The 14,233-nt window shown below is 40.6% G+C and overlaps 1 protein-coding gene across 5 annotated transcripts in view; it reads left to right on the top strand.

Moving 5' to 3' along the window:
- The first annotated feature begins 2,986 nt into the window (after nt 1-2,986).
- The window catches only part of LOC125286434 (immune-associated nucleotide-binding protein 12-like), a 29,859-nt gene continuing 18,612 nt past the window's right edge, over nt 2,987-14,233 (top strand). The window contains exons 1-4 of one of the 5 annotated variants that reach the window (XM_048231525.1): nt 2,996-3,021; nt 5,374-5,515; nt 11,744-11,787; nt 11,920-12,198. In XM_048231525.1, the coding sequence (XP_048087482.1) occupies nt 11,760-11,787; nt 11,920-12,198 (307 nt within the window). In that variant the 5' untranslated portion in view covers nt 2,996-3,021; nt 5,374-5,515; nt 11,744-11,759. Of the gene's footprint in view, nt 3,022-5,323; nt 5,516-11,743; nt 11,788-11,919; nt 12,199-14,233 lie in introns of those variants that run through there. The other 4 variants (XM_048231523.1, XM_048231524.1, XM_048231527.1 and 1 more) reach the window with 4 other exon arrangements.

Here is a 14,233-nt window from a genome sequence, read left to right as displayed (position 1 = left end):
TTTTTGTGCCTCCAGAAATGCCTTAGGAATGCTTAAGAATGTTTGGCCATGTTTCTTCATTTCTGCTTACACCCCCACACACACACACACACATACACACTTCTCTTTTTTCACTTCTCTTGCAAAATCAGCATTTTCAAAACTCCATGTACATCTGGTGGTCATTATATTTTGCTTTGTTTTTTTCTTGTTGGTTGTAAAATGCTGTATTTTCAACAGCAAATTATTTGGGGAAAATCACTATTTTTGGTGATTAATATTGCTTGCATTTTTATGTTGTATTTCAACTTCTCTCTGTAGATACCGTAACTTTCACTCATGAAGATAGTGGACAAAGCATTTCACTACATATACTCTGTATAATTGTATGTGACAAATAAATTTGAATTGGATTGAACAAGTGTGTTATTAGATATCAGGTGTTCAACAACAATAAGATGGAGGCAGAGCAGCAGGTGAGAGAGCTCATGAGGAAGGTAACCACACTGGTGCAGGAGAATGACAGTTCAAATCTGCCCAGAACATGATCCATGGTAGAACAACAGTTGTGCTATTACTTAATTGCTGTGGTCATGTAAACTATTCAATGAAATAGATTTTATTTGCTTAGCTTTAGTACATTAGTAACGGCTGGTTGTGCCTCATTCTAGGTTAAAGAGTAGAGGGGACAGGGCTTTTGCAGTGATTGCACCAAAGCTCTGGAAGCTGCCCCTACATATACGCTTGGCTCCCTCCTTGAGTGTTTTTAAATCTCACCTAAAAACCCATTTTTATGCCCTGGCGTTTAACACAGTCTGATTGTCTTATTTATCTATTTGTTTGTTTGCCTGCAAATATTGTTATCCTCACTTTTTGTTGTCTTTTTTGTTGTCTACCAAGTCGTACAAACTTGCCTGTCCAGCACTTTTGTCAGCTGTTGTTGCTTTTAAAGTGCTTTATAAATAAACGTGACTTGACTTGACTACTGTACATCTATTTTTGTGTTTTATTGTGTTTGTTAAAGAATAATTTGTGTATTTACAAATCATTTACATTTTTGTAATCCACACTGTGCATTATGTATTAAAATTGCATTGATACTGTACATTATGATGATACATCTTATTATGTCATAATCCTCATACTGGACAGTGGTAATGTAGTGGCTAAGGAACTGGGCATGCAGTAGTTGCACACAAACACACACACAAAGTCTAAGTCCTGTGTGTCCTGTGTACAGGGCTGCTACTCAGCTGTGGTTGTAAATATGATGACACACTGCAGGGTCTCGCAGAATAAGCTTAATAAAAACACTGATTTCTGTTGGTAAATTAGCCTGTGTGTACCTAATTTCAAAGTGGCAAAGCTTAGATAGGTGCGTCGGAGATGACCATGGGTCGTGAATCAGTGGTTTTAAAAGAGATCCCAGCTCATGATTCGTTGTTTCCTCCTCTCTAAGTATTTTAATACTTAGGACCACATGTGTTAACATGTTCTAAGCTAAGGGGATGATAAAACAGAAAGGACAGATCTAATGCTTTTAAGGCACAAACAAAAATGTTGCCCATGTGATCCTTGCAGAGGGGTGATAAAGTTGACCATTTTGGCTCCCTCGACTGACTTTTCTTTTCATGTTCAGAGGGGATCATAAAAGAGAAAAGTTGTATTTACCATTTTTAAATTGGTCACAATATGGCAACTACTGCAAGAAAACATGAAAAATCAGTTTACATTTCATGCTGACCCTCCAAAAGGGTAATGAAATTGGCATTTTTATGGACAAATCGCTAGGTCAACTTTACAGCTGAAATATAGGGAATTTTCAAAGGGATGTCACGGTGTACCCTCCCTTTCCTTATTGAGTAACCCCTAGGCAAAAAAATAAAAAAAATAACCGACAAAACCAGGTTCACCAAGATTCTGGCCTTTGGCTCTTGGACTATGATAAGCATAGCCTACTGTCATGATTATAGGTAGTATATTTAACAGACTGATTCAATTTTGGTTCAAATTTGTGTGTAATGTGTTAGAATTAGTTCTGTACGTTAAAGAACATTTCGAGCGATCGTGTATACGTTCAATGTTGCAATATTATCAGAAGGCCCTATGTGCAATTTGCTTTTGAGCAAGATCTTACAAGAACATTTCAAAATGAATGGAAAGACACAGTGATGATGACATTTTGCACTCAGCTGTAGCCTAGCCTGCTAGTGGTGAGTCTGTTATAGCCTATTTACTTGTATTGTAGTCTATTAAACGCTGTGTGCAAGTCTATAAACACTATAGACTATGACCGCTATGTTCTTGCACTATTTCCCCCCATGATCATATTGTTTCAGTTATCCAAAAGGCTTGAAGGATGCTCTTTATTATGGCAATTTTGGACCCCCCTGTCAGTGCTCATGCCCTGAGAATGTGTTCAAAGTTTTGCTAAAAATTGTAACTGAGATCTGCAAATTGTGTTTTACCATGTGAAATGGTTTAAGGTATTGACAACAGACTGAACAATTAGCTTAATGAGTTCAAGCAAATGAGAACTTTCTTCAGCCAATGGGTTTTAGTGTTTTAGCAACTGAGAAAAACTGTAAGCATTTGGTTGTATGCTTTAACAAATGTGTTAGCTTGTTGATAGTCTAATAATTAGGGTAGGCTACTACCAAATGATGTGTTGTCTACAAGTAGGCTACTTCCATTTTTACTATTGAGGAACTAGGGTGCTGCATCTTATTACTCATCAGTAAAAAGGAAGTGTTTAGTGTTTAAGGCAGTTCAAGTTCAAGAACATTGTGTTCGAAAGAAAAACATGAGCTTGTTTAATTTAATGTTTTGTGGTTTAGTAAATTTGACAAACCCTCTTTTCCTCCCCTACCCCCATACATATACTCTTTTTCATAAACTTTTTTTATGCAGTGAATTTACAGTCTATGTAGCATATAAAGGTCGACGAAGGACCATAAACGTCAGCTGACTATGTTAGCCAATCAGCTCCACGGATCGGTTACTGACACTCGTCAGTCTTCTGTTGAAGAAGGGAGATTTGCGGTGAGTCTTAAGTTAGCCTATGTCTTGTTTACATTCTTTAATTATATTAAAAAGATCAGGGTTCAGCCTTGACAGTAGCCTAGGTCTACTTTAGCCAAAGGATATTCAGTGCGATAAAAGTTATGACAAGGATTACTTCCTGGCCAAAGTCCAAAGTCAATTACACATTCTGGGCGTGCAGTGGTAATGAGCAAAGGCAATGACAATCCATTATGTTTTAGTCTGTGTGGCCTACCTCCAAAATATATTTGAAGACTTCGGTAAAGTTAGACAGAAATTGGCAGATTCGCGTTCAATAAATCATAGGAGAAATGTTTTCAATGCACAATAGAGAGCTCTATCTAACCGTAGTAGGGTAGACAACAACTAGCCTACAACCCGGTTTTCATCCGACAGAACCGTGTATGTGGATAAATAAAACGCATCCCTGTGAGCATTCTGCTTTCAGCCGAGCGTCTAGGGACCGTCTACAAAGTGCAAAACCGAAAGTGGATACAAATACATTAAATAGCTTCACTGTCATTGAGCCTAGTGCTTCCAAAATCATAGCACAGAGCTAGTGCTTCCCTAGCAACACACTACACCTGTCAATTACGGGAAAAACGGACTCACCCTATTTATAATATATTTTTATTGGGGGTTAAATGTAATAGCTTCACTGTCATTGAGCCTAGTGCTTCCAAAATCACAACACATAAGGCCTCACTAGCAACATACTACACCAGCTAATTATGGAAAAACAGACTCACCCTATTTATAATCTATTTTTAATGGTTGAAAAATGCAATAGCTTCACTGTTATTGAGCCTAGTACTTCCAAAATCACAACACACAGCTAGGGCCTCCCAAGCAACATACTACACCTGCTAATTAGGGAAAAAAAAATACTTGCCCTATTCATAATATATTTTTAATGGGGGGAAAATTCAATAGCTTCTCTGTTATTGAGCCTACTGCTTCCAAAATCACAACACACATCTAGGGCCTCCCAAGCAACATACTACAGCAGCTAATTATGGAAAAAGGGCTCGCCCTATTTATAATATATTTTTTTATGGGGGAAAATTCAATAGCTTCACTGTTATTGAGCCTACTCCTTCAAAAATCACAACACACATCTAGGGCCTCCCTAGCAACATACTACACCTGATAGTTAGGGAAAAATAGACTTGCCCTATTTATAACATATGTTTAATGCGGGACAAATTCAATAGCTTCACTGTTAATGCCTAGTGCTTCCAAAATCACAACACACAGCTAGGGCCTCCCTAGCAACATACTACACCTGCTAATTATTCATTTAATAGTACTTTTCTGTTAATTTAAACTTACTTAAAGACAAGAAAATACATGGTGTGTGGGGTAGGGTGGAGCAAGGGGGGTGTAGTAGGCTTTGTGTGTGTGTGTGTGTGTGTGTGTGTGTGTGTGTGTGTGTGTGTGTGTTCATGTTTTTCTAGATAAATATTTGTATATGTATTTATCTGTGTGTGTGTGTGTGTGTGTGTATACAATTCCATATACAAAAATGGCTGTAAGTTTCATTTCACGAAGTTTCAGGTTTTTTTTTTTAGCTAATTAGGCTTATACTTAATTTTAATACAACCTAGCCTCAAGTTAACTTTGATTTAAGACAAAACATACATATTTCTTTATGGCAAAGACTAAAGATACACAATGACATCACTTAGAATCACTATCTATAATATACAAGGGTTGTACTCATCTGCTTTTGGTGAGAAGAGTACATATCCTGACTTTGTAAATCTTGTAAATAGATCAGATATTGTAATACTGTTAGAAACATGGAGTAAAGGAGGAGAAAAGTTTAAAGCTTAACTAAAATTCCAATCTGAAGGATCAGTTTTGCTAATTGGAGATGTTAAATTGGTGATTGTTAACGTGAAAACTGGGTTGAAGGACTGTATTGAATGGCTAGTTGAATGGCTGGCCGGGTGGACGACATTCGCCACAGGTAGTCCAGTAAGAACTTGAGATGAATGAATTTCTCAACGGAGTACGGGAGTCAATTTCACCGTTGGTAACGTGATAGGGACAGGATAGAGCAGAAATCAACGGGAGCGAGCGGGAGGGGAACGAAGCCGAAGACAATGACGCTGCAATGCGGTGTTGTGTTTGGCTATGTTGTAAGATTGTGAAAAGAATAAATATCAGAAGAGGCTTTTGCAAAATAGGTGGACACGGACTTCATATTCCAGCCACTCGAGTCGGGATGGGCGTGCGAAGGGGGATGATAAAGCGTTTGAAGTGTGCTCGCAAGTCGTGTGGCAGCTTGGACTGCAGGCGTGACAAGTGTGACCCACACTCCAACTCTGTTCTTCCCTCGCTTCCCAGCTGGTCCAGAATCCCAACTAGGGCCCTCACCTTCAGCGCAAACAGACGGAACCCTCTGGTGTCCCCACTCTTCACCTGTGACTCGGCAAGCACCTCTGTGATGCGCTGCAGGGTTAACTTGTGCGGCTGGCCATACAGTTCGGTAAGTGCAGCCATGGTCCTGGTGTATGGGTGGTTGGAGTTGCTGTACGAGTCTGCTATCAGCAGAGCATCTTCCAGCTTCAAATGGTCCACCAGATTTTGATACTTGAAATGCTCGGTGGCGTCAGAGGGCAGAAGGTTGTCCAACGGCAATTTAAGATGAGCATACTGACGAGGGTCGTCATCTTTGAACAAAGGGATGTTGAGCTTTGGACCGCAATAGGTAGCTTCCTGGCTACGTGGCTGGAGCATCTGATGGCTGAAGTGACGTGCATCTTGAGGTTGGGCTTACAGGTGAGGTGAGGCCGGATGTTGACTAGAAGCAGCCGTGGAGCGAGGTGAAGTGAATGGCATCACGTACTCTGGTGTGGGGATTGATGGAATAGGTGTTCCATTCTCTGGTGCAGGAGGTGCATAGTCTGGCTGAATGTTCATGTCCCTGAGACACTCTGATTGCTCCTCAGCCAGGTGAGGAATTGGCTGCTTTGAGGGCAGCAGCCGCTGTTGTGATCTCTGCCTTACTGCACTGACTGGAGGGTGGAATGGCCCTGGTGGAGGTGTAGGGGGCCATGAGTCGCTCCGTGGTCATGCTGGTGGTGACTGTGCCGGTGGTGGAGCTGACGGCTCACTGCACACCACTTCCAGCAGCTCATCATCCAGTGGTGCTACTGGCTGTATGGTTGGCTGTAGTGGTGTAGAAGAAACGCTGGGAGTTGGGCGAAGGATACGCTGTTGTCCGCAAAGTGGAGATGCCTTGGCGTGGGGGTACTGTGACTGGCAGGTGCAGGCTGAGATGCGGCTGAATGAAGTGGCGAGATGGCATTGTTCTCCTCTTGCATCTCCTTCAGAGCTGAGAGGACAGCGACTGAGTCCAAGATTTGTGTCTGTCCAGCAGGGGGCACTTTGTGAGGATCCCATGGCCTGCTATATCCCACGTTGGAATGGCTATGTGGAGGTGTGTGTGGTAGCTGACGTTGTGGCAGAGTCACCAGGTAGTCATCCAGGCGGCTAGGCTGGTGTATGTCACGGTGTGGGCGAGCGTTGACATCTGGCAAGACATATTACTGCAGAAATTGTCGCATCCGGCTCGAAGGACCTTGTTAAATTGGTGATTGTTGACGTGAAAACTGGTTTAAAGGACGGTATTGAATGGCTACTTGAATGGCTGGCCAGGTGGACGACAATCGCCACAGGTAGTCCAGTAACAACTTGAGATGAATGAATTTCCCAATGGAGATGATTTATTCTCCACACACACACACGCCACTCATTTCCAGGATGACTGTCAATTTCCATGGAAACCGTGGTTTCTATACAGAATGGAATAAACAGAAAAATACAAGTATTATGTAAATAATACAATAATATATATCAATATCAATAGTTTCCTACTATCACATATGTATGAAATGAATATCTATGGGCTGTATTTTGGGCACCAGCGCATGGCGTAAAATTCATTTTCGCGCAAAGTTTAATTCGGTATTTTGCACGTTTATTTTTTAAACATTGCGCCCAGGGGTGTGGCAATTAACAACCTAGGGAGGGGCCTGGCGCGTTGTCTAAAAATCGCTATCATACACCACCTAAACCTGGTCAGAAGTCAATGGCGAGTTGCTCATATGCTATTTTAAGAGCGCATGTCAACAGTCATATTGGCAGGTGCACGCACCATCCTTCTATCATTCATGAACGCACACCAGAAAGACGTCCATACAAAGCATTACAAATTGCACGATTACAATGGGAAACATAATTAGAATAAAGATATTACTTAAATACTGTACATCTCATGATGAGTAGTTATTCACCATCATTTGCAAATTGGTAATGACGGTTAAAAGTGATTAGGGGAGAGAGAGGAGAGACACGTATGGAGCACAGCTGAAGACGCACTGTCACGAGATATAAGCAACTCCTCTGCAGGATAAATGTTGTTTTATTCAGTCATTTGAGCAACATTAGGGTAAGTGTTGCTTTTTCCAGCCTATGTTTTCGGTGGTAACCCATTGTCAGTCAATAGTGAAAGTAACATATAACTGCATATAACTCTCTTGTCGTTGACTGACTCCTTGGTGAAGTTAGTTTCACTTTGCCAATGAGTTCAAATAATAGACGAGTGCAAATGCGTGAAGGCTATGCTAGGTTTTAGTAAAGCATGGTTTAAGAATGACTATTCCATACGGTCTCACAAGCAGCCTCCTTCAAATGCGCCGTTGAATGCCAAAATACCGATGCATGTATTTGACATATCGTGCTTTGCGCCGTTAAAGGGAATGACAGATGTCATTCTCATTGGTTTAAATGATGTTATACCTAAAAAACACCCATATGACTGATTAAAAACCTAGGAACACCTTTTTTGCCATGTGCTCCACTTTTGATAACGAAACCCCTTCCAATGAGAACTGGACATCCTACTAAATTTGAATAGACTTTTGACGAGTGACGATGCACTTTAGAATGTCATGATAGGGCCCAAAAATACAATAGAACAGGGATTCCCAAACTGTGGTACGCGTACCCCCGGTGGTACGCGAGCTGCTACTAGGGAATATGCGAGATGAAAAGGGCGATGAAAAGGTGTAAAAAATATTAATTAATGAAAAACATGAAATTAAAGGAACTCGTTTGTAAACTCTATAGGCTATGTTTTCATAAAAAAAAATAAGCTACCCACAATGCACATGATTTCCTACGGGCAGCCAGAATATCTGGCGTGTTTCGTGGATGTATAGGCTAGGTAGAACATGGAAAACTGGCTAAAAACAGGGACACTGTCTAAAAGGCCTCATTAAAGCGATCGAAGAGGAGAAGCGAGAGAAACAGAGCAGGAGACAGGTGACGGGATGGGGGGGCAGAATGATGAAGATGGAGGTGGAGTGCAAAGGAATAAAAGAAAGCACGAGATGGAAAAGACTGTATGTACAGTATGATGAGGCATATAGGCCGAGGCTTCACGTGGATTGGGAGACAGACTGCCCAAAGCCACAGTGCGTGGTTTGCATTGACGTGCTATCTAACCAGTCTAATGTCGTTCTCCCCACTGTTTTTTGTTATCATGTAGGGCGGCTAATTAAACATGATGCCTGGAATGCGTCATTAGAATGTGTTTTTTATGTGTCGGATGGTGGGGGTACGCGAGCCGAGTCAGGATGTAGAAGGTGGTCCGCGGGGAAAAAAAGTTTGGGAACCGCTGCAAAAGAAGAATAGCTCTGACAACTAATTGGTTACACACCAATACTAATGAATAATTATGAGTAAGTAGCAGATACTGAATGCCCTTTACAAATAAGGGCACATCTCCAGAAATAAAGTGCATGAACATGACACTGGCCCTTTAAGGGAATGAGCTGTGAATGCAGTGCTACATCTGAAACTTACAGCCCTGCTCAATGTGCAAACGGCATGGCAAAGGCCTGCTGCTAATATCTTTACTGAACAAGGGCTTACCCCACTAACTGGGTCAATATGCCTACCTAGTGACGCCTTATGAGTATACCAGAATGGACAAATACACCCAATTACATATGGAATTTACCGCGAGATATACGCGAGCTACACGTGTTACTGAAGCAACGGAACCACATTCTACAGGCAATTTGAGATACTTAATATTAAACAGTTAAATTTACATAGAGAACAGATAATTTATACACACAACTATTGTTGAAACTTACATTCAAAAGGACGCACGGCAAGGAAGGCAAAGAAAGAAAGAATGTCCATGAATCTCCGTGAGGTCACCATGATGGACAGGTGAATCAAGATCACATATTGGCTACCCAGACTGGGCTGCTCTGGGGAAACTTCGAAACTGTCCATGAAAAACTAGAAACAGTGTGTCTTAAATGCACATCTAACTAAACAGTCATCTTACACACAAATATTTAAAGGAAGACTTTATTCACTGTCCAATTCTGAACAGGAGACATGAATGCAAGAACAGGTACAGGAAAAGATTATATAAACCCAAATGGCTACAAATTTGAAAGATCTATGACTATGCAATAACAGATATTGATTCAAGCTACATTAAAGAAGAATTCCAGTGTGATTAACCTAAAGTGTGTTGAAACATGATACAGAGTGTGAAAGTATGTCTCATAGCTCATCTCGGCTTGTCCCCTGCACTCCGAGATCTGGCGCTAGTTAGCCGATGCTACCAACAGGTTTTCAAGGGGGGTGCCTTGGGCATCGGCCTAACCATGCAAATAAATCACTGTTTTATACCATTTACGAGGCTCAAAGTAGCTCCACACTTCATTGGTAGACTTCCATGGGCCCTGACATTTAAAACGAGACATTGAGAACTTTGAAAAAGCACTGGTAGTTTATTTACAAGACGATTTATACAGATAGTACCTTCAGGAAGTTTACTGTTAGTCATGATAAGTCGAGCGACGAGTACGAATGAACAGGTATGATAAGGCTATTAAAGATCGGGTTGACAAAGCACGGAGAACATACTATTGCATAAGAAAATCACTATACCAATACAACACCCCTATGAAATTGTGGCAAAATAGTTTTGATTAGGTTATCAAGCCCATTATCTTATATGGCAGTGAAATTTGGGGTATAAAACATCAAAATAATTATGAGCTATGGGACAAAAGCCCAGCAGAAGCACTACATCTTGGGGGTACACAGGAATGCAACAAATATTGCATGCAGAGCAGAACTCCACAGCAGAAGATATCCATATTAGTTGATATACAAAAAAGAGCATGCAAATTTTATTACCATGTACTGTCCTCAAAACCAGAGGAATGTAAACACAGTGCCCTTCTACAGAGGAGAACCCACCCAGAGAGAGATCCTTTTGATTACCTTTTATCACAATTTGAACAAATATTATTACAAATATTATTACAAATATTACAAATATTCGCTAGACAAAATTAAAAAATCCAACAAATTGAACTATTATCAAAAAATAACCATATTTAACAAATATCAAACATTATAAAAAAAGGAAACTTCTAACTTCCTTCAGAATTAGTGAGCACAGTCTGGAAGTTGAGAGGGGCACAGACAGACATGGAAACCAAGAGATGACAGGCTATGTCTACAATGCCACGAGTAGAAGATGACACCCTGGTTAGGAGAAAATTCTTTGACCACATTGGCAAGATTGCTCCCGAATTCCCCATGCTACCAAAATAGACAAGCTCCCGTATTTGTTGGGAGGGCACAATAGAGTATCAAAGCCATGACTTAGCGTTGTCAAGGCAGCAATATCACTGGATCTAAACAAATCAATCTACCATTAGAAATTACTATAGCGGTGGTTTTCTTAATCTATTTCAATAATTTTACAACGTTTCTAAGACAGCCTACTACAACATATATTCATACCAACACGATCAAATTCGTGACTACAGAGTTTCATTTTAGCATGGGTTTCCTCCGTAAAAGAGACCTGCATGTAACTTCACAGCATGCGGTTAAAATCCTTAAATTCACGGACGTGTTTTGGCTTTATTTTTTTGGCAAAAAACGTCACTCTTAATAGCCGCCAGTGTTTGAGAAGATGTGACATATACACTGGAATTTAGTTTCTTTCTATTACACCTGCCAGGGAACCCGTGTTATGTGGCTAACTGCTGCCTAATATTTATTTTTATTAAGTATAAGTATATATACTCTTTGGATCCCGTGAGGGAAATCTGGTCTCTGCATTTATCCCAATCCGTGAATTAGTGAAACACACTCAGCACACAGTGAACAGTGAACTTTGAAGACCTACTGGCTTGGGCAACTGCTGTAGCAAGATAACACGATAGCCATACACCATGATCAGCCGTGTTAACTTGCTACAACTTAGCACGTTATCATAAGCGCCTCCTTCCTGTTAGATACTCTTCTTTTGGCTTCATAGGACCTAGAGGAGCCAGAATGAAATCCATATCCCTCACAGGACACTTACTGTGTACTCTGCACGTTATCTTAATTCCATGATCCAGCTCTATGTCCCCTCTAGTCTGACTGCAGTCCTCTTTTGAGGATCTCCCTTCCCAAAAAATAAGTGCATGGAAGTGTACTACTAGATTACTTATTTTAAACATGAATATTTAAAAAAAATATTTTTAGTTTTTGATTTCAGTTTGGTTTTAGTTTGCATAAGTAGTTTTAGCTTAGTTTTAGTTTTGCAAAATGCTCTAGTTTTATTTTAGTTGTTATTTAGTTGTTCATATTTACTGTGTTTTTGATATGATGTTTTCAGAGCCCCTGTCACAGCTATGGCCAGTTTGGCATGGGGAAGGCAGGGTATGTTTTCATCCATTTCAATGTCTATGATCATTTAAGGAGTAGGCTAACCTGTCCTTTTAGACTGGAATTATACATAGAGAGGCACTATCAAACGAATGCCATAACTTCTTTCTTATTACCATTCTTCAGCATCAGGCCAAGAGTTCTTTAAGAAACACAAGGGGGAGCTAGAGATGCGTCTTCATGTCCTTGATCCTATCCTAAACCACCTGGAGTGTGGCGGGGTTCTCTCTTGCCCGGAGAGGGAGGAAGTGGAAAGCAACACAACCCGCCTAAAAAAGAACTTTGCCCTCATAACCATGCTGGAGAAGAAAGGAGGCGTGGCCCAAGAGAAGTTTTATGAGGCTCTTAAGAAGCATAACCCTCTTCTGCTGGAGGATCTTCAGCCTGAGCCACAGCAAAGAGGAAGTAATGACCCTCCAGTGCCCATCCAGTGGAATTTCAGTCAATGTCAATATGTTAATACCATATGTATACAATATGTTTGCCCAATTCTCTCTTAAATTACACGGCATGTTACATTTTATTAGGGCCCAAGCACCAGAAGTGCAAAGCCCTATTGTTTCTGTAAGTATTATCATTATTATTAGGGATCCAAGATAGCCTGACGTTGTCATACTCAAAATTCTAGGCAGAATATGAGTCTGATATTGCTCTATTGGGACGTAATTATGGGGCGTGTTTCAACCGATACAGGGGGGAATGCCTCTGCACTCAATTGGATAGACCTTAACCAATCAGAGCAATTAAATATTGAAACATTGTTTTCTGGTCTTTTGTAAAAGTTATTGTGCTGTCAATATCTCCTACAGCACCCGATAGCGAAATCTAAGACAACTAAATACCTACAGTAGCAAGGTAGGTTATAAGGATATATTATTTTTAAAAATAATTCACTATAACTCAATAACACTGATGCTACAAACATGTTATAAACAGTTGTGGACTGTTGTCGCAAACTCCTCGAGCAAACAGGTGGCCAATCAGAGATTTCAAACAAACAAGAGAACAACATGTCACAATTGCAAACACGCTTTCCCTTAATGAAAGTGAAACCGGAGCTTTCCCACATATATACTTTGGCCAAAGTTTTCAGAAATAATCATTTTCAATGATGAAACCTCATAGAAATAATGTGCATTTTTCCATATGGGGTCTTAGAAGCCATCTATCTCCTTCTAGCCACAGCGTTTTTGTCGCAAACGAAATCAACCTAAGCGTGCTCAGATGACGTGATAGACGAGGCACTGTTGCTCACCTGTCCATCATCGTAAACCCAATTTGATTGGTCCTATCAGCTCTGGTTCGAGCATAGTTGCGCCACAACGGAGCAATGCCAGACCGAACTTCCGGACCTCAAATGTTGTGGGCGGGGCTAAATTTGTCTGGCACCCAGGCTAGATCCAGCTGCAGGAATCCTATTGATTTTGTGCTCATAATTATAAGGGGTTCAAGCAGCACAGCTGTGGGAACTCTTGTTTTTGTTCTCATTAAAAGTGGACACTACACACTATGGTCACAGACCCTAGTCTCGATTCAGATCCCAAAACGTTGTACAATGTATTGTGAATCTACAGGCGGCGCTATAATAATCTTCATAATATAATCGGGGGGGGTGGTTGGAGGTATGCGGGAAAAAATCTTCGAAAAGGATGAAAAATATATGTTTGCATGTTTGAATGTCCTTTGAAATAAAAAGATTTAACAAAAATAATATAATCGTAATAATCGTCCTCTGCTGTAGAGAAGTCAACTTTTTTCACAATTTCATAATAATTGAAAGTGAAAGGAAAGTAAACTAGTCTGAGGCAGTTCATCTCAGTCTCAGTGTACATCAGTGTATATCATCTACAAACAATGCTGACAAATAATTATCCAAAAAACTTTCATTTGTCGAACCATATTTGAAAAAAGAAAACACCCAATGAACATTACAAGGAAGTGACCCCTTATGACTTTCCTATATCTAATCATGCAAAGGCCCTAACATAACAAAGGTTCATGCACATAGCCTACACAATGATCAAAATTTGGCCAAAAACTTTGACCGTCTGCATGTATGCATTTTGATATACTCTCACACTCAGTCCTTAACTCTGAGCTGGTCCGTAGCTCAAAGGTACTCCACCTGCCGCCTAGGAGACTCTGGGTTCAGAACTCACCCAAGTCATGTATCAAACTTGGCCAGTTAGCCAGACTGCATAATTATGCAAGCCTCAGCATTACTAGATAGGGAGAGGTTCAGAGAGATGGTACTTCCCGCAGATATCCCACCTATTGGTGAATTAAGTAGTAGAGGTGGATTTTGTCGTTCGTTCTCATGACACAGATCGCGTCGTTCAGTTCGCCAAGATGATTCGTTCGTTCATTCAGTCGCATTTCCAGTAGCCTACAACGTAGTTCAGCGGTGAATCATGGAATGCAGGTTCTTAGCTCCTCGTTT

The sequence above is a fragment of the Alosa alosa genome, chromosome 21, assembly GCF_017589495.1.
Source record: "Alosa alosa isolate M-15738 ecotype Scorff River chromosome 21, AALO_Geno_1.1, whole genome shotgun sequence".
In the NCBI taxonomy this organism is placed as follows: Eukaryota; Metazoa; Chordata; class Actinopteri; order Clupeiformes; family Clupeidae; genus Alosa; species Alosa alosa.
This window is presented reverse-complemented; position numbering and strand designations above follow the sequence as displayed.